General features: G+C 40.1%; 1 protein-coding gene across 1 annotated transcript in view; it reads left to right on the top strand.

The window, feature by feature from the left end:
- LNX2 (ligand of numb-protein X 2) overlaps positions 1–21,139 on the top strand; it is an 89,525-nt gene that overhangs the window by 59,087 nt on the left and 9,299 nt on the right. Inside the window, exons 5-8 of the mRNA XM_070380487.1 lie at positions 3,113–3,481; positions 5,548–5,688; positions 9,385–9,562; positions 15,065–15,296. Coding sequence (XP_070236588.1) covers positions 3,113–3,481; positions 5,548–5,688; positions 9,385–9,562; positions 15,065–15,296 — 920 coding nt within the window. The remainder of the gene's footprint in view (positions 1–3,112; positions 3,482–5,547; positions 5,689–9,384; positions 9,563–15,064; positions 15,297–21,139) is intronic.

The following is a 21,139-nucleotide window of genomic DNA, read 5'->3' on the forward strand; positions in this document are numbered from 1 at the left end:
AATACTAAGAAGAAACAGGGTACAGGAAGCGTCACAGTCCTGCTTATGTAAACTCAGCTTCTTGACTGTGCAGTGTTTACCAGTAAGCGCACGCTTCACTGCACAGCTGTGATTGCTCTCACCTTATGACATTAGTCTCTAGCTGTACAAGGCTGGCAAAACCTGTGGGTACCTCACCTGTACTCCCAGCCCCGAGGCTGGGTCCGCGGGCTGCCCCCACATCCTGACATGCGGGCGGTTCAGGAAAAGAAAAGAGCCCAGCTGCCCTTTTCTGCAGCTCATATATTGTCTTTTTTTGGTCCCATTTTCTCCAACTGCCAGCCATTCTGTTAGTGTACATGGGTTTTTCTGTTTTCTTTTTTGCCAATAGTGATATACTAGCATTAGGTACTCTTTTTCTAAATTTTAAAGGTAAAAATAAATACTTTGTTTTCATTTGCATTTGAGTACAACTGAGGTTAAATAGTTTTTTAGGCTTTGTTAGCTAATATAGTTGGGCAGTAGACTTTTTACTCCTCTGTTTTAGAGAATTGTGTTAAGTAATATAACTGAATCCTTATAACTCAACATTACAGTTATCTGAAATTATTGACTGTATTTTTTGAAAATTAACTCAAAGCTATATACATTTACACTGTAGAAATTCCAAGGCACTGTTATTTATGGAGGCATAATACTAATAACTCTAGTAATAGTCATCTGAAATCCAGTTTAATGATTCAAACTGGTAACAAAATATGAACACATAACCTGATTAATGAATTCAAAAGGATCTCTGCTACTGTGGGCCTAGACTTCTGCTTGGCCTCTTGACTGTTTGTGCTGGAATCAGTAAGTAAAGCCACACCCCTCACCCACGTGTGGAGTATTAATGGTCACTCAGAAGTGAAATGGCAACCCACTCCAGTACTCTTGCCTGGAAAATCCCATGGACGGAGGAGCCTGGTAGGCTGTAGTCCATGGGGTCGCAGAGTCGGACACAACTGAAGTGACTTAGCAGCAGCAGCAGCAGAAGTGAATACCGGGAAAGGAGGCTTCTTGGAATTTGTTACTATCTGGTTATCTCTATCTTTGTATGAGCTACATAAATAATACAGGGAGCCCAATTTGAAAATACCTGAGAGTTGTGAAGATGGTATATTTATAGAGCAAAGAGCTCCAAGCCTGTGCTTTTATTTTAGCAAACTATTTGCAGTAACAGGTGTGGCTTTGGTTTTCCCACATTAAACACACACCTTCTTCTGCTAAATAGGCTCTTTGACTAGGAGACCCATATACCTTCAGGGCCTTTTGTGATGCAGCCTTTTGAGCAGTTGGAAGAAAAAAAATACTGCTGGTATAAATTACATCAGTGTCACAATTAAAGATAATACAACTTTTAAGAGCATTATGAAGAATGAGTGTTCTCAGTTGGAGTTATCATCAATGATTGAGGCATGTTCAGTTTTAAAGGAAAATAACCACAGCCCATGTGTTGATTGAAAGTGAAGTGAAAGTGTGAGTCGCTCAGTTATGTCCGACTCTTTGTGACTCCATGGACTATAGCCCGCCTGGCTCCTCTGTCCATGGGGTTCTCCAGAAAGAATACTGGAATGGGTTGCCATTACCTTCTCCAGGGGATCTTCCCGACCCAGGGATGGAACCCGGGTCTCTTGTACTACAGGCAGAGTCTTTACTGTCTGAGCCACCAGGGAAGCCCCATGTGTTGATTACACTGGTACAAAGCACATTTAACCAAAATGGTAGAGTTTACTCTTCTGGCACTGCTTTTACAAAGCCTAGAAACAATAATTTATTTGGTCTCTTCTTTCTCTGCATTTTTCCAGCAACCACACATTCATGAGGGAAAACTTTTTTCCCTTGTGGGATATTCCACACCTACTGCTCAAGGCTAGTTAAGAGGCTGTATGCTTTCACATGGCTACGACTGAGTTTTGGCCAGAGTCATGTGATATCTGAATGCAAGAAAGACAAATACGAGCTGAGAGCTAGGTCGCTCTTAGCTGAATAGACAGAAAGAATGGTTTTTGATTCATGGATCCATGGCCGACTAGTCTTTTTAGACACTGCTTTAATTATGTACTTGATCCCGTGTTATAAAGTGTTCTTATTGAGGGCTTGGGTAGCTACCAAATGCACAAAAGGCTCAGATTTGAGAGAATAGCAAGTTTGTGTATGATACCTATGAATTTGAAGTTTTAAAGACATCAACAGGCCAAAATAAACAACATTTCAAGGTAGTAGTGTTCAGAACTATCAACCCTAGATTAACAGGAAGTGGGGAGGCCTCGCTTCATGTAGATTAACATGAAAAAAATGTAAGGAGTTCAGGTGATCACACCTACCTCAGCCAGAGCCTTATCCCCCTCACTGTTGCATTGGGTTGGGAACAGCTCTCACTGTGAAAAATACAAGAGCTAATCTCCTCCCATTGGGTAAACAACTGGAGCTGAGTGTATTTTCTTAGTGATGTAACATGTCCAAGGATCAGTCACTGTACTTATTTCAGAGTTACAAAGTTTAATAAGTGTTCTGTGAGTACTAAATTATGCTTATGTTTGTTAGATACATTACACTTGTGAGCCAAAGAATTAGAGTGAAATTATGATTATCTGCTTTAAAGTAAAAGTCACTCATCTGAAATGAGATACATTTGGAATGCATCAGTTTCCTTAAGTTTATTTTCTCTAACTTAAGTGGATTTCAATTTGATCAAGCAAACTTGTAATCCAGTAGACCTTCCGTTTCTGTTCCACTAGAGCTAGTCTTTGATCACCCCTTGCCATACCTGATGTTGACTAGTTAGGCTCATCCTGACTCGGTGGAGTGGATAGTGGTAAACACATTTTACACATGAGACACTCAAACAAGCTCTGAAATCCACCACAGGTTATCCAGCTATCATTAAAGGCTGTGATCTGAACTACCAATCTCTATATACTGCTCTTCATTTTAAGTTAATTTTAGGAAGTCTGTCTTTTAGAATGTCTTTGTAAAGCGTTCTTTGTAAATAATGACTGTATATGTTTTTCACAAGGTTGGTCTCCTTTGGAAATGTTGCACATTTCCACAACTTGGCAAAATGAGAGTTGTCCTAATGCTTTCTTTCCAGGTCAACAACTACAACATCAGCAGTGTGTCACACAACTATGCCCGGGCCGTGCTGTCGCAGCCTTGCAGCACTCTGCAGCTCACCGTGCTTCGCGAGAGGCGCTTCGGAAGCCGTGCGCACGGCCACCCCGAGGGCAGCTCGCCCCGGGAGGAGGTCTTCCCAGTGGTGCTGCACAAGCGGGACTCTGCTGAGCAGCTAGGCATCAAACTCGTGCGCAGAACCGACGAACCGGGCGTCTTCATCCTTGACCTGTTGGAAGGCGGGCTGGCGGCCCAGGATGGCCGGCTGAGCAGCAACGACCGGGTGCTAGCTATCAATGGCCACGACCTGAAGCACGGGACGCCTGAGCTGGCTGCCCAGATCATCCAGGTGAGCCCTGCCCGTGCCTACTGCGCTTGCCTAGTCTCCCCTCGGAGTTCAGCGCGCGTTCTCACCAGCAGGTAACAGCGATCGGTCTGGGGTGGTGTGACGTCACCTCACCATCCAGCCGGGCCACCTAAATTCTTCCACACTGTCTAATCCACGCTAGTCCTGCCTCTTCCCAGCTGATCTGCATCCCTGTGACCTTCTAGGTGGGCTGTTTCTAAAGGCCCTTTGGTGTCAGGTGGCCGGTGGTGGTGTCCACACTTCACATGTGGACTTGTGGGAGCAGCAAGACCCCAGGGGCTGTAGTCACCGAGGGTGCGACTCACCTGGTGTCTCCACTCCCCTGCACTTCTCAGTCCATAAAAATAGGGGAAGGTAACTTACTCTTCAGAGTATCTCTATAGTGTCTTTTTTTTTTAAATATAATATTTTCTGGAAGTAGGTTGTCATTATTAGAGAAAAGAAATGTGTTTTCATTAACAGCATCAAAACAGATGAGTTAAAAACCAGAGAAGATCTTTAGGTTCTAGGATGCCATGGCATCTAAGGGGGAGTGGGGAGATGGGGGGCTTCCCACAGCCTTACAGGAAGGTAAAGCAAAATGGGTTTTTTTAAGCAGGCACAACACATATTGCAGTGGAAACCAAGCGTCCGTTAATTGAATATCTGAAATTAAGGTAGGTTGATAGTCATGAAATATGTGTATGTACATAGAATTAAATAACAGTGAGGTTTTAAGACTAAGAGAAAGTTTCACTTCTCCTTTAACCTACTCCATTTTTTTTTCCACTTTTTGGTTAAATGTAGCCTTCAGGAAACATGCTCACAGCCATACTGCACTGACAGGAGGTTCAGGCATTGGTCTTGTTTCATAGACGTCAAGCTTAAAGAAATCGAATGCCTTGACATTCCCTCACATCAGAGGCAGCACTCAGGGCACCAGGGGCTATACCTGTGGGTCGCATCAGCTGCTGCCCTGCTAAGAACAGTTTATCTTGTGTGTGTGGGGGGTAGTTAACCCAGTTTGGAAATTTGTTAAAGGAAATGAGTGAGTTGGATATGCTTTTTGAAGTGAGAAGTCAGTTCAGTAAGATAGCCAGGAAGAGAGCAATATATATTGACTGTGTCTCAGGCAGTGTTCTAAATTTCTAACCAAAATGTGGAAAATATAGTTACACAGGTAGAAAACACACTTAAAGTTTTTCATCAGTAATACATTTATTTGGATTTTTATAATTTAAATAGTTACATCATAATTTGTGTTGTGATTTTTTTCCCCAAGGCATAGAAAACTCAAGTTGCTCAATTTAAGTTTCTTTTTGAGAAAAATGAATGGGTTAGATCCCTGGGTTGGCAAGATCCCCTGGAGAATTCCATGGGCAGAGGAGCCTGGCAGGCTACAGTTCGTGTGGTCACAAAGAGTCAGCCACAACTGAGCAACTTTCACTTCCAATCATCTTATTGAGGATTGTAAAAATAACATAGATTCTGTGTCTAAAGTGGAAATAAAATACCAAAGATAAAATATTGAAAATATGTTAAAATTGACTTTGCACTAAACACTGCAAGCAATGTCAACATTGTTTGGAGAACATCCTTACAAACTCCTGAGTGTATATGTCCACAGAGTTCTGAATTCGCAGCTTTGTGTCTGCAGTATGTTGTGAACATCCTAACTATGAAAGTAAGTGTAGAACTATGTCCTGATCTTCACCAGCTGATTGACTCAGTCATCTCCTGTTGACAGACTTGCATGTTTTGTTTTCATTTTAAAAGAGAGTTACCCTTCAAGAAGTCCTGGGGAGGGAGAACACCTCCTTGGGGAGGTGGACTGCTCTGCCTGGGTTGTTGGGGAGGGGGTTCTGGGGTGGGTCTGTCCAAGAGCTGTGTGTGTATTTTTGCGGCAGACACCTTGAACCATAAGCTCACAAGACCAGCTCCCTTCCTCCTGCCACCAGGCACTTGCAGCCACCCCAGGCAAGGCGCTGGCGTAGTGATGGGAAGTACCTGTGCTCTGCGAAATGAGAAACATCGGTAATGACTGGTGGCTGTGTCTGTATTTCCTCCAGGCCAGCGGGGAGAGGGTGAGTTTAACAATTGCCAGACCAGGGAAACCCCAGCCTGGAAGCACCGTCCGAGAGGCAGGAACTCAGAGCAGCAGCCAGCACCACACACAGACGCTGCCTTACAATAGACCCAGCTCGCATAAGGTGAGGCGCCTGCTCATGGTTCTGAATTCATCCACCCTCCAAGGATAAGTCATTACAAGCTGGTGAGACTTTAATGAGGGCTGTGCACTCCTGGAGAAGGTGCACAGAAGTGTTTGTGCAGTGTGTGCATCCTGCCACTTTGGAGAGTGCCTGTCTCAGCCCCTCAGTCAGTAGTTTCTTGGTGGGGAAGGCCTCCTGCCAGGTGATTAATGAGAAGTAATTGTCCAGAAAAATCTTTGGTTTGTTTAGTTCTGTTTGAAAGTGGGACTTAACTTGCTCATTTAAATGTAAAGTTTACATAATTGAAAAGGCATAATGAAGACAATGATTGACAGCCTGTACTTAGCAACTATAGGTAGCTTGCCTAAAACAGAATTAGACATGTGAATATTAAACACATAACTCATAAATTTTGACAGCTACATGTATAGCATATAATTTTATCTTCTAGAATAGGAAGACTACCCTAAATCTTTTTAAAATTCTTGTATGTTTTATCCCTGCTTCTTCAGTATTTCACTGGTTTTGTAACATATTCCAAGGTCTTTTACTTGTGCTGAGAATTTTGATACTGTCTCACTTAAGTTGCAGAAATTTAAAGAGGGTTTGTAGTTCCTTCTTGCTAAATGAGCTTCCACAGTCAATCTCTTTAAGTAAAATTAAATTTCTTTATTAAACAAAAACATCTGTTGGTCTGCTTAAAACCACAGGAAGTTCCCTGTGTGTTCAAATGACTTCTTAGTGTAAGGAGAGTATTTGAGAGAATACTTACCTTTGGAATGTCACAGGGACCCTGAGAAAAGCACCCCTTAACAGCAGAAGTATTTTTGGCCTGTCAGGTGTATCCTGGTTTCCTAGCTTAAGTACAGACTTGTCACTGGTTTCTGGTTTAGTTAATACTTGTAAGAAATTGTACCCACAGGCTCGTTCTCATTTCTGAACTGAAATTGAAGTATATGAAGGAAACCTGTAATTTCGCCTTCATGGTGATGACCATGAAAAAGGACTTACTGTTTTTAATAGGAATTTCAAATAGTTGTTTCATACGGCTGGTCCTTGCTTTATGCATATAATGTATATTCCTAAAAAATCATAAGACAAAAATAGATTACTGAATCTGTTTTTGAATTTTATATCATTGAATTTTACAGTAATTTGAGATATGAGTGTATGTACATAATTTTAAGACACGTAAAAAACTGTACTTGGTCGTTCCAACATTCGTATAGAAAACTCTGCTTATTTTATTTGGGGCAAATATTTTTTTTTCTTAACTCTCCTGCTAAATCTTGTTGTCTTTAATGTTATATGACAACTGACTGACGCATTTGAAAAGACCCTGATGCTGAGAAAAACTGAAGGCGAGAGGAGAAGGGGATGACAGAGGATGAGATGGTTGGATGGCATCACCAACTCAATGAACAAGAGTTTGAGTAAATTCCAGGAGTTGGTGATGGACAGGGAGGCCTGGAGTGCTGTGGTCTGTGGGGTCGCAGAGTCAGACATGACTGAGCAACTGAACTGAACTTACATAACAACATTTTAAATGGAATAAGTTTAGCATTACTGTGTACTCTGCAAATCTGATTGGTTAGAACAACCATATGAAGTATACTTTTAAGTGTTAGCTATTTACTACTAAAATACTGCATTTGTTATATAAAATCCTGATTTGGAAAAAGGGTCTCCTAGGGAAAACAAACACAAATTCACCCAAAAAAAACCCGTTCAGATGATTATAATCATTGTAAAAATCACAGCATACATGAGCCTGCTACTAGGCCTCTAGCTGCTTAGATAAACATTTGTATGATTTAGAACTTTAACTGAAGTATACTGAGTATAATCTTTAAAGTTTGGTTTGGTTCCATTCCCAAGGAGAAATTGTATATCTGAGCCCTCTAGACAACTAAAACAACTAATTGATTAAATACCTGAAAGCCAAAATTGCTTGTAAATATACTCAAGACTACTGAATTTACAGGAGTTGTCTTAACAAAGTGGGTTTTGTCCATTTTTGAAGGATACTAAGATAGATTTCATACCTTTAAACAGGCTTAAGACATTTCCAAGTTTTCTATTAGGTCATAACATTTTCTAGGAGTGCTAGCCAGTTCTTGCAAGTAGCTCCCTTAAATAAAATTTCAAGAGTTATATGTGTTCTAGGATCAGAGAAAGGGAGATGGGCCTGCAGTTTCAGGGGCTGGATTAACAGATAGGTACATGTCAGTGCTTTCAAATCATGTCAATAAAGGAGTGCTACAGTTCTGTAACCATAAACTCATATTTCTATTGTTGATATTGTTAATAATGTTAATTCTTACCTGCATTTTCTCATAGTTGCTAAATGTTGGAAACCTTCTTATGTTAGCTTTCCCTGTGGGATAGTAGTGGTGTGGTGTGGTGTGGGCACACACAAACATATGTATACGGAGTGCATCATATTATGTGCACATGTTCAAATATTTGCATCTGCTCAAATCCCTGTGCAGAGACTTAAAGAGCTGTATGATTTGGGACAAGTTACAAGAGCTGAGCTGTTTCCTCATCTATAAAAGTGGGGTGGGGGGGCAACAGTACACTTACTTTGAAGACCACAGTGAAGATTAAATTAAATAATGTATATAGCGCTTCCCTGGTGGCTCAGTGGTAAAGAATCCGCCTGCTAATGCAGGAGAGACGGGTTTGATCCCTGATCTGAGAAGATCCCATGTGCCACTAAGCCCATGCACCACAACTGTTGAGCCTGTCTAGGGCCTGTGCCCTGCAACAAGAGAAACCACCACAATGAGAAGCTCCTGCACCATAATGAAGAGTAGCCTCCACTTGCCACAACTAAAGAAAAGCCTGTGTAGCAATGAAGACCCAGCACAGCCAAAAACAAGTAAACTTAAACAATAATGCATAAAATCCATGAGCTTTGCACACAGTAAGTCTTCAATATTGTTTTAATATTCCTGTTATATATATGTACCTTGATTTTATTGAATTCTATTTTCAAAAGAAAATTGGTTATCAAGAGTATCTCAGTAATAAGTAACAGTAACAGATGTCAATAAAAATAGCTTTTCCTTGAGAATATAGTTCGTTGGGGATTTATTTCCCTGTCATTAACTTCAAAAATTCAATTATTTTATATCCTTTTAGTTTTTCATAAAAGGTTTGAAGGTATATTTGCATCTGCTTCATGACTGAGTGCTCTGATAACCTTTGTTAGTCAGAATCAGAAGATAAGTATGTAGCTTTTTTGGTTTTGGCAGTTAGTAAAATCCACACTTTAATACTACTGTCAACTTTTCTCTCAAAGAATATAAGAGAAAAATGGAAGTAAAATTAATTGGCTTCTCTTCAGGATCTTAAAATTCAAGTTCATTATTTACTTTTGTAGATTGATCCGACCTGGGAGCTCATGGTAACTATATATAAATGATGACCTTGTTTTACTTGGACTTGCCTGTGTCAGCAGCCCTGAGTGTTTCAGTTCCATGTACAGTCATGTGAAGAGACAGTAGTCCAGAGTTTGCCATTGTGATCCACAGGGTTCCTGTGCCTGTGAAGAACAGTGTATTAAATTTCAATGCTATAGTGATTTTTTTTAATGTCTTTATAATTGCCACATAAATTTTTACTTCAGCTGTCTTTACTTTGCCTATATATATTATTTATTATCCAGTAAGTTTTTCCTCTCACATTTAGGATCTTGCCCAGTGTGTAACATGCCAAGAAAAACACATTACTATAAAGAAAGAACCACATGAGTCCCTTGGGATGACAGTAGCTGGAGGCCGAGGAAGTAAGAGTGGGGAACTGCCCATCTTTGTGACCAGTGTGCCACCTCATGGCTGCCTTGCACGTGATGGCAGAATCAAGAGAGGTAAGCTAGGGGCTTGGACAGTTTCACCACATCTCTCAAACTCAGCTTGCATTCTTACAAATAAAGTATATCTAACAAAGGTTTCTGTTAAGCATAGCTTCTTAAAATATCCCTTGCATCAAGAATCTCTGGCCTCCAGGATCTAATGCCTGATGATCTGAGATGGAACTGATGTAATAATAGAAATAAAGTGCATAATAAATGTAATGTGCTTGAATCATCCCAAACCATCCCCCGCCCCCAATCCCAGTGGAAAAACTGTCTTGCGTGAAACTGGTCCCTGGTGTCAGAAAGACTGGGGACCACTGCTTTACGTATGGAAGCATAAGGCCTCTATAAGGTTAGAAAAATTCCTAATGTAAAGGGAAATTGCTGGAGCTTAATAATGGTTCTGTTACTTTCTAACAGTTACTTAGACTGTTGGGTTACTTTATGTTGGAAAAGATCCTCTAAGAGATTTATGTTCCCAGCATTATGGCAGACTAGATACTTGGAAAGATTATCTCTCTTGATTTTACTAACTGCCAGCAGAAATACACTTGCTGACTATCAAAGTGTCTGAGTGGGAGGAAGCTCACAGAAGAGGTCGAGCAGAAGATAAACTTAATAAAAAGGTAGTGGTTTTAGGGATTAATTCATTCACAATTTCACAACCCCTATCAATACTACTAAAGAAGGAAATGGCAACCCACTCCAATATTCTTGCCTGGAAAATCCCATTGACAGGAGGAGCCTATAGTCCATGAGGGTCACAAGATTTCAACATGACTTAGCAACTAAACAACAGTCAATACTATATAATTTGTATGGGGGGTAGTAGTTGTAAAAATAGCATTCTCAATATATTTGGTTTGTTTCATATGGAAAAGTAAATCTTAAAAGCTATTTTCCAAAAGTGAAGTTGGAGCCCTACCTTACACCATATATAAAAATTAACTGATCCAAGACCTAAATGTAAGAGGTGAAACTTTTAGAAGAAAACCATCAGGATGGGGAACACATGTATACTAATTAAATTTAAAAAAAAAAAAAAAGAAAACCAAATGTAAATCCTCATGGCTTTGATTAGGCAGTAGATTAACAATGGTTATCTTAGATATGATACCAAAAACACAAGCAGTTAAAACAAAAACAGTAGAAAAGATCAATGAAACTAAAAGCTTGTTCTTTGAAAATATGAACAAAATTGATAAACTTTTTTCCAGGCTCAGCAGGAAAAAATGGAGAGGGCCTAAATCAGTAAAATTAGAAATGAGAAAGAAGTTAACAGCCAACACCACAGATATACAAATACAAAGGACTTTAGAGACTACACTAGCAACTATAAGCCAATACAATGGACAATCTAGGAGAAATGGACAAATTTTTAAGAGAAGTACAATTTCCTAAGACTGAAACAGGATGATATAGAAAATATGAACAGACTGATTACAGGTACTGAAATTGAATGTCAGAAAAAAAACTCCCAATAAATAAGTCTGTTACCAAGACTTTAGACAAGAGTTAGCACCTGTTCTTCAGAAATTATTACAAATAACTGCAGAGGAAGAAACACTCCCAAACTCAGTGTAGCCATTGTCACCCTGATACTAAAACCAGACAAAAATACCACAAAAAAATAAAAATTAAAGACCAGTACCACTAATGAACATAGATTCAAAAGTCCTCAACAACATATTAGCAAATTGAACCCAACAATACATTTAAAGAATCATATACCATGATCAAGTGAGATTTATCCCAGGGGTACAAGGATTTTTCAATATCTGCAAATCAGGTTGATAAACATTAACAAATTGAAGGATAGAAACTATATGATTATTTCAGTAAATGTAGAACAAGCTTTTGACAAAATGCAACACCCATTTATGATAAAAAAAACTTTCCAGAAAATGAGCATAGAGGGAACCTACCTCAACATAATAAAGACCATGTGTGACAGACCCAGAGCTAACAAATTCAGTGGTGAAAAGCTGGAAGCATTCTGTCTAAAACTAGGAACAAGACATGGTTGTCCACTCTTACCATTTTTATTGAATATAGTTTTGAAAGTCCAGGCTACAACAGTCTGATAGAAGGACTCTAAATTGGAAAAAAAGTAAAACTGTCACTTTTTGCAGATGACATATTAATATTTAGAAAGTCCAAAACATGCTACCAGAAAACTACTGGAGTAGTTTTCAGTGAATTCAGTAAAGTAGCAGGATACAAAATTAGTGCACAGAAATCTGTTGCAATTCTATACACTAACAATGAAAGATAAAGAATAAAATACCCAAGAATAAACCTACCTAACAAGTTTCCCTGGTAGCTCAGACAGTAAAGAATCTTCCTGCAATGCAGGAGGCCAGGATTCAATCCCTGGGTTGGGAATATCCCCTAGAAAAGGAAATGGCAACCCACTCCAGTATTCTTGCTTGGGAAATCACATGGACAGAGAAGGTTGGCACACTACAGTCCGTGGGATGATAAAGAGTCAGACATGACTGAGTGAATAACACTTTCACTGTTCAAGGAGTCAAAACACCTGTACTCTAAAAGCTATAAGATGCTGATGACAGAAATAAAAAATGAGACAGACAGAGAGATGGATACCATGTTCTTTGATTGGAAGAATCAGTATTGTCAAAAGGAGTTTGTTTATTTTCAGATTCAGTGCAATTCCTATCAGATTACCAATGGCATTTTTCACAGAACTAGAAAAAAAACTAAAAGTTTGGAAACACAAAATATCTGAAATAGCTAAAGCAACCTTGAGAAAAAAGCAGAGCTGGAGGAATCAGGCTGCCTGAACTCAGACTATACTACAAAGGTACAGTAATCAAAACAGTATGACACTGGCACAGAAGAGAAATATATCAATGAAACAGGACAGCCCAGAAATAAATGCTATAGTCAATTAATTACACACCTATAGTCAGTTACAAAGGAGGGAAAAATATACACTGGAGAAAAGACAGTCTCATCAGTAAGTGGTACTTGGAAAACTGGACAGCTACATGTAAAAGAATGAATTGAGAACATTCTCTAACACCATATATAGAAATAAACTCAAAATGAGTTAAAGACTAAATGTAAGACTGGATACTATAAAACTCCTAGAGGAAAACGTAGGCAGAACACTGATGAAAACTGAAGCAATGTCTGGATCCATCTCCTGCAGTAATGGTAATAAAGACAATTGAGATCTAATTAAACTTAAAAGATTTGCACACCAAAGGAAACCATAAACGAAACAGAAAGACTACCTACAGAATGGGAGGAAATATTTGCAAACGATGCAGCCAACAAGGGGTTAATCTCCAAAATATACAAACAGCTCAGATATCAAAAACTAAACAACAAAACGATCAAAAAACAGGCAGATGATAATCTAAACATATTTCTCCAAAGAAGACATTAGATGACCAAAAGGCATGTGAAAAGATGCTCAAGATCTATGTATTTATATACATATATATAAAACTGAATCACTGCTGTACACCTGAAACTAACATGACATTGTAAATCAACTAAAAATCTAAAACAGTAAACTGAACTTTATCAAAATCACAGATTTTTGTGCTGCAAAGGATACATCATTAAAGGGAAAAAACAACCCACAGAATCAGAGAAAATATCTATAAATTATGTATCTGATGAAGGGCTTGTATCTAGAGTACTTATAGAACCTTTATAACTCAATAATAAGAGATAAACCAATATTAAAATGGGTAAAGGATCTGAATAGTCATTACTCCCAAGAAGATACACAAATGGCCAATAATCATTTGAAAAGATGCTCAGTGACACTAGTTATTAGGGAAATGCAAATTCATCACTAGGATGAATATAGTTTAAAAAGACAATAACAAACATTGGCAAGGATGTAGAGAAACTGACTTATAATTTGCCAGCAAGAATACAGAATGGTACGATTGTTTTGTAAAACAGTTTAGCAGTTCTTTCAAAAGTTAAACAGTTCTCATATGACCCAGCAATTCCATTCCTAGAAAAATGAAAACATATGTTCACAAAAAACTTGTACATGAAGGTTTATAGCAGTACTTTCCATAATAGCCAAAAAGTAAAAACATCCCAAATGTCCATTTACTAGTGAATGGATGAAGAGAATGTGATTCATGCATACAATGGAATATTAATTAGCCATAAAAAAGAATGATGTATTCCCACATTCTACTGTACAGTAGAAATGAATCTTGGAAACATGCTAAGTAAAAGAAGCCAGTCACAAAAGACTACATGATTCCATATATATGAAATATCCAAATTATATTTATATGTCTATATATCTATCTTTAGAGATAGAAAATAGATTAGTAGTTGTTTAAGATTAGTGGTATAGGGTTTTGGAGGTGGTAATAAAAATGTTCTAAAAATGACATGTGATTGTTGTACATCTCTGACTATAAAACCATAAAATCACAGACTTTAATTGAATGGTATATGAATTATATCTTTATAAGGCTGTTTTTGTAAAGTTATTCATTCTGTTGTGGAATTTGAGGTAATTTTATTTATATATATATATTTAATTTTCTACAAAGAGAATGTTTGCTTTAATGAATTAGGAGAGGATTACTCTGGACTTTCTTAGTACAAATGTTTGTGCTTCTTATTAAAACTAATCCTTTCCTTCCTAACCTTTTATATAAGCTGCATTGCTCTTTTTCATTATATTACTCAGCCTAGCAACAGACACTGTTTTTCTTCCTCAAGCAGGACATGTTCGAATCATGAATTTCATTTGTGTTGGCCCAAGGATACCCTCTCTACATACTCTGATAGGTTTGCACTGCGTGAGCTATGTAGAACTGTCTAGATGTATAAAACTGTATAAATATAAACTGCTGCCGCTGCTGCTGCTAAGTCACTTCAGTCGTGTCCGACTCTGTGTGACCCCGTAGACGGCAGCCCACCAGGCTCCCCCGTCCCTGGGATTCTCCAGGCAAGAACACTGGAGTGGGTTGCCATTTCCTTCTCCAATACATGAAAGTGAAAAGTGAAAGGGAAGTCACTCAGTCGTGTCTGACTCTTCGCGATCCTATGGACTGCAGCCCACCAGGCTCCTCTGTCCATGGGATTTTCCAGGCAAGAGTACTGGAGTGGGGTGCCATCGCCTAGAATGTATTAAAAATCCATTTCTAGGGCAAAAGATCAAATCATTTTCTTAATTGGAAGGAACTGTAGATAGAGAAATGACAGTGTCCAGGGCCTGTCCGCTGCTACACCAGCACTGACGATGTGAACCCGACTGAATCCCACAGCCACAACTTTTCCTGTATATTACTACATTTAAAAAAAAAAAATTGAATTGTTTGGGAGTGTTCTCTGTGAACTGGATTTTTCCTCAGTATTCTAGAATTACAAAGAAGAGAAAAATGGTCTCTTATCTCATCAGAGATTTTGGACCTAACCTTTGTTGATTAGTTTAAAGATAACAGGATTCATAGGGAAGTAACCACTTGGTAACTCATTTTCCTTGTTTCTTCATTTGAACAGGTGACATCTTGTTGAACATCAATGGCATTGATTTGACCAATTTAAGCCACAGTGAGGCTGTGGCAATGCTGAAAGCCAGTGCCACATCCCCCACAGTGGCCCTGAAAGCACTGGAGGTGCAGGTGGTGGAGGAGGCTGCCCAGGGCCTGGACGAGCCACTCAGCACCGTCAGCGAGAACGAGTACGACGCTAGCTGGTCCCCGTCGTGGGTCATGTGGCTCGGGCTGCCCAGGTGCTGAGGCTTTTCTGTTCTTTTATGGAAAATTGTCATTACAGCCTTTATTAGGGTGTAGCACAGCAAAGTTAATGAGGAAGGAAAGAGGCTTTAGTTAGATAAAAGTAACAACCCACTCCAGTGTTCTTGTCTAGAGAATCCTGTGGACAGGGGAGCCTGGAGGGCTGCCATCTATGGGGTCTCACAGAGTCGGACATGACTGAAGTGACTTAGCATGCATGCATTGGAGAAGAAAATGGCAACCCACTCCAGTATTTTTGCCTGGAGAATCCCAGGGATGGAGGAGCCTGGTGGGCTGCCAGCTGTGGGGTCGCATGCATGCGTTGGAGAAGGAAATGGCAACCCACTCCAGTATTCTTGCCTGGAGAATCCCAGGGACAGAGGAGCCTGGTGGGCTGCCGTCTATGGGGTTGCACAGAGTCAAACACGACTGAAGCGACTTAGCAGCAGCAGCAGCTACGACTTCAAATCAGGTCAGTTTTTCTTCGTGCTTTGTGACCCCATGGTTTGTAGACCAGGCTCCTCTGTCCATGGGATTTCCCAGGTAAGAATAATGGAGTGGGTTGCTATTTCCTTCTCCAGGGAAACTTCTCGACCCTGGGAACAAACCCATGTCTCCTGCATTGGTAGGCAGATTCTTTACCACTGAGCCACCTGGGAAGCCCCCAGTTTTTCTTAGATTATTAGAGTCAAAAAGGTAAATTTAACAATAAGAACTAAGCTGAAGAGATTTACATATGCTTATAAAAATGACCCCTACTAGAGGTTCCCACGTGGGCCACCATGAGAGTGGGCATTCGGTCTCCTGCTGAGAAGACTGTCCTTTACCAGCCTTACTCTGACACTGCTGGGAGGTGCTGACACGTGCTACTAGAGGCCCCCACGTGGGCTGCCGTGAGAGTGGGCGTTCATTCTCCTTGCTCAGAAGACTGTCCTTTACCTTCACTCTGACATATGCTGAGACTCAGGTGTAGTCTCCACTGGGAAAACCAGGTCAAAGTGTCTTCCTGTCCCAGAGCTGTTCTAAAAGCCCTTTCTTAATCCTTTTAACTCTTCCTTAAAAGGAATATAAAACTGAGTTTTTATTGGACATAGAGAGACTGTAGGCCAAGTCACTGATGTTCACTAGTACGTGCTCTTAACCCCTGTTAGAAAGAGGTCATGGCTTTTGACCAGCTGACCAGCCAGGACATTCTTCAGCTGGTTAGTATCTGGTCATGAGACGTTTGGGACCTCCAGACCATGGCTGTGTGGTTTGGTACTGAGGCAGGGAGGATGCCCATTATATTATCATCTTCTTTTCCAGCTCAGTTTAGATTCTTACTGTAGAGAAGAATACTGAAATTGAACTATGACAGAACATTCTTCTAACCCAGTGTGAAAATGATTGATTCTTTAAGCAGTAAGAATGTACCAGTTTCTGAGCCATCTGGTTTCATTTGGAATAAATTACTAATAGCATTTATATGGTGCTGTATGGTTTATAAAGTATTTTCACATAAAGAATAACAGAAAAAAGTAAGAACATTATTGAACTTAGTTAATTTAATTTGCTGACTTGTCCTCTTGGTTAAAAGGATAAGACGGGGAAAAGAAAGCCCAAAATTGTAATAGAATTACTGTCACAGGGACCTATAGGGCTTTTGTGGAGAAAGATTTTTTTTTTTACAACAGAGATGATTAACTGCTTCATAGGTTTATTTCAAGCACCAAAAGTGATCTTTCTGCCCATTAAAAAGTCAACATAGCTATAATGCTTTTCAATTCCTACAGACATGCCATCTAAGTTGTGAGATGTTGGCCCTGAGAAGGAGCCTAACTGATTATAAACACTCATCCCAAAAGTCTTTGTGTGAAGTTGCGCCCTCACGCTGAGCAGTTCCGCACAGGTACCTCTGCCTCTGGTCAGGACAGGACCAGTGAAGTCCTGAAGAAACACCCCTGCTACTTGTAGCTCCCCTTTTCTGTTATCCCAGGCTAGTTTTGGGGTCAGCACTTCTTCCTGTGTTCAGAGCATTTTCTGATGTGCCAGGAACAGTAACAAAGATTTTAGGTGAGAAATACACAATATAGTACAAGGCAATAAACAGATTCAATGCAATGTCTATAAGTGGCATTTTTCACAGAACTAGAACAAAAAGTTTTAAAATTCGTATGGAAGCACAAAGGCCTCAAATAGAGCAATCCTGAGAACGAAAAACAGATAAGTGGTCAAGATGGTGGAGTAGAAGGACCTGAAGCTCAGTTTCTCCCACAAACATATCAAAAATGCATCTGCACATGGAATGAGTCTTACAGAGTGCCTGCTGGATGCTGGCAGACGACTTCAGAGAGCTGAAAGGGCAAAGAGAATCTTGGGCTTCAGAAATGAGACCCGGGAGAGGACTGGGGTTGGCTGTGCAGAAACAGTCGGGGAGTGGTGGGCATCTGCTGCGACTACAGAGGGTGTACACGGAGGACGGCTGGCCACCCTTGAGACCAGGTGCCAGTGTCTGGGGATGTGCAAGGCGAGGAGCAGGACCCACCGTTTTCCCCATATGCATACTCACAGAGGGCAGGACACAGCCTGCACAGGATCCAGGAGCCGCCATGAGCCACCACTGCTGCCTGCCCAGACACCAGGAGGGTCACAGTTGCTGCCATCTCCTTCTTGGACTCCAGGTGTGGTCACAAGACACCATCATGTGAGCCACCACCCGCCCAGATGCCAGAAACAGCCACAAACCACCATCGCTGCTCCCCTGGGACTCCAAGAGTGGTCTCGAGCTGCCTCCACACCCACCATGTGCTCTGGGGGTGTTCCCAAACCACCCCTGCCACCAGAAACTCCAGGAGCAGGCCAGCCACTGCATCTGTACACACCCATCAAGGGGACTTGACCGGCACACACTGAGGAGAGGCGGCAGGCATTCATGCTAAAGACAGCCCTCGCACCAAATATATTAAACCTTCACAAGTGACACAGGGATGCCCCTTCATATAAATAGCCCCCCAAGACCACAGTTTCTCCTAAACTCAGAATGAGAGAAATAGAAGTAAAATAAAGCAGAGGAACCGTTTCCCGTTAAAAGGCCAAGCGAATTCCCCTGAAAGAACAGTGAAAGACCTCTTCAGTCTTATAGACACCAGTTTTAAAAAGGAGATGATGAAAATATTGAAGGAATTAAGAAAGGCTATGGACAGAAATGCAGAGTAAAAATGAACTAGAAATATAAAGAAAAACCAAGAAAATAAGAAAGCTCATTTGCAGAGACAAAAGCTGAGCTGAAGGCAATGAATAGCAGAATGAATAATGCAGAAGAATGAATAAATGGCCTGGAAGAATGAATAATGGAAATCACCCAGTCAGGACAGCAGAGAGCCAAGTTGGGGGGAGGGGGGCATGGAGTGAAAGCAATAGAGTGCCATGGAGTAATATAAAGTGTGCCAGTCTACTCATAGTAGGGACTCTGGTAGGGGAAGAAAGAAAATGAAATCAAAATGTATTTGAAGAAATTATGGCTGAAAATATCCCAAACCTAAAGAAGGAAATAGATACTCAGGTTCAGGGATCACAGAGGGTTGCAAACAATCTAAACCCAAACAGACCTACACCAAGACGTAGTATAATACAAATGACAGAAGTTAAAGATTGGATCCTAAAGGCAGCAAGAGAAAAAGTTGATTACAAGGGAACCCCCACAAGGCTATCAACTGACTTCTCTGCAGGAATGGCAGCAGGCAAGGTAGTGGCAAGATAAATTCAAAAGTCCTGAAAAGAGAAAACTATACCACCCAGGATGCTCTCCCCAGGAAGATTATCATTTAGAACAGAGGGAGAGAAAGGATTTCTCATACAAGCAAAAACTAAAGAATACGGCAATACTAAACATATCCGAAACTCCAATACTTTGGCCACCTGATGCAAAAAACTGACTCACTGGAAAAGACCCTGATGCTGGGAAAGATTGAATGCAGGAGGAGAAGGTGATGACAGAGGATGAGATGGTTGGATGGCATCACCGACTCGATGGACATGAGTTTGAGCAAGCTCCAGGAGTTGGTGATGGACAGGGAAGCCTAGCGTGCTACAGTCCATGGGGTTGCAAAGAGTTGGACACGACTGAGCGACCGAACTGAAAACATATCTGAAAGGAAAGATCGAAAGGTCTTCTCTAAATAGAAAAAAAAAGTAACAATCTACAGGGAAGAGAAAATCATAAGTGGAAAATAAATCACTTATATAAGCCAGTACACAGATTAACATATCATTGACCAGAGACATATGTTTTTAGAGAGTAATACAATTAATGTGCTCAGTTGTGTCCAACTTTCTGTGGCCTCTTGGACTGTAGCCTGCAAGGCTCCTCTGTCCATGGAATTTTCCAGGAAAATTTATTGGAGTGGGTTGCCATTCCTTCTCCAGGAGATCTTCCTGACCCAAGGATCGAACCCACTCCTCATGTCTCCTGAAATGGCAGGCAGATCCTTTCAAAACTGATGCATCACGAAATTTTGTGTTTCTAAAAGAACCCCCCTCAAAGATCCACTTTGTTTACTATCATGGAAGATAAAAGAACATATTCTAGAAGAAATACCACCCATAGGACAAAAAAAAAAAAAAAAAAAGCCACCAGAAAGTGTAGCATCTGCTCTTCCAGGGAAAAGCACAGTGAAACACTATGTTTTTGTAATAGATGTTGTGATCCCCTGAACAGAGGAATCCGCCACACTGCCTGCCATGCTTTAATGAAATACTAGAATGCTTTACAGTAGGACATGTACAAAGTTTCAAATAAATACATTAAGTGCAAAAAAAGTTGCTGATACGATTTGAGTTTACTCAAATGCAGGTGTTTCAATATTCACTTACATAACAAATTGCCAGCACAGGTGTTAAATTTCTGCAAAGAACCCCCCCAGTCGAAAATATGTTAAAAAAAAGAAATAAAAAATAATTCCATGAAAGTGATGACCACACTGAACAACAAAAGAATGAACACGAAGATATAAAAGAGGTCATCAAAATTATATAAAATGTGGGGGAGGAGAGTAATTAAATGTAGATTTTTTTTCCCCCTCTAAAATGAATTTGAGGCTGTATGACTACCAGTCTAAGGCAAATAGATACAGGAAATGGGTAACATACTTGAAAAAAGATAACCACAAATCAAAAATATAAAATAGATTGACAGAAACCAGAAAGAAGAGAATGTAAATATAATACAAAAGAAAATCAAACCACAAAAGGAAAAACAAAAAGAAAAAACAAGGGACAAAGAAGAAATATAAAATCAATGGGAAAACAAAGTTTAAGATGACAATAAATAAATATATACTACAATAAATATTATGTCTACTACTGTGGACAAGAATCCCTTAGAAGAAATGGAGTAGCTGTCATAGTCAACAAAAGAGTCCAAAATGCAGTACTTGGGTGCAGTCTCAAAAAATGACAGAATGATCTCTGCTCGTTTCCAAGGCAAACCATTCAGTATCACAGTAATCCCAGTCTGTGCACCAACCACTAATGTCAAAAAAGTTGAACTTGGACAGTTCTATAATGACCTTTTAGAACACCAAAAAAAAAAAAATCAAAAACGATGTCCTTTTCATCATAGGAGATTGGAATGCAAAAGTTGGAAGTCAAGGGGTGCCTGGAGTAATAGGCAAGTTTGGCCTTGGAGTAAAAAATGAAGCAGGGCAAAGGCTAACAGAGTTTTGCCAAGAGAACGCACTGGTCATAGCAAACACCCTCTTCCATCTACACAAGAGATGACTGTACACATGGACATCACCAGATAGTCAATACCGAAATCAGATCGATTATATTCTTTGCAGCCAAAGGTGGAGACACTCTG

This window comes from Bos mutus, chromosome 12 (genome assembly GCF_027580195.1).
Source record: "Bos mutus isolate GX-2022 chromosome 12, NWIPB_WYAK_1.1, whole genome shotgun sequence".
NCBI lineage: Eukaryota > Metazoa > Chordata > Mammalia > Artiodactyla > Bovidae > Bos > Bos mutus.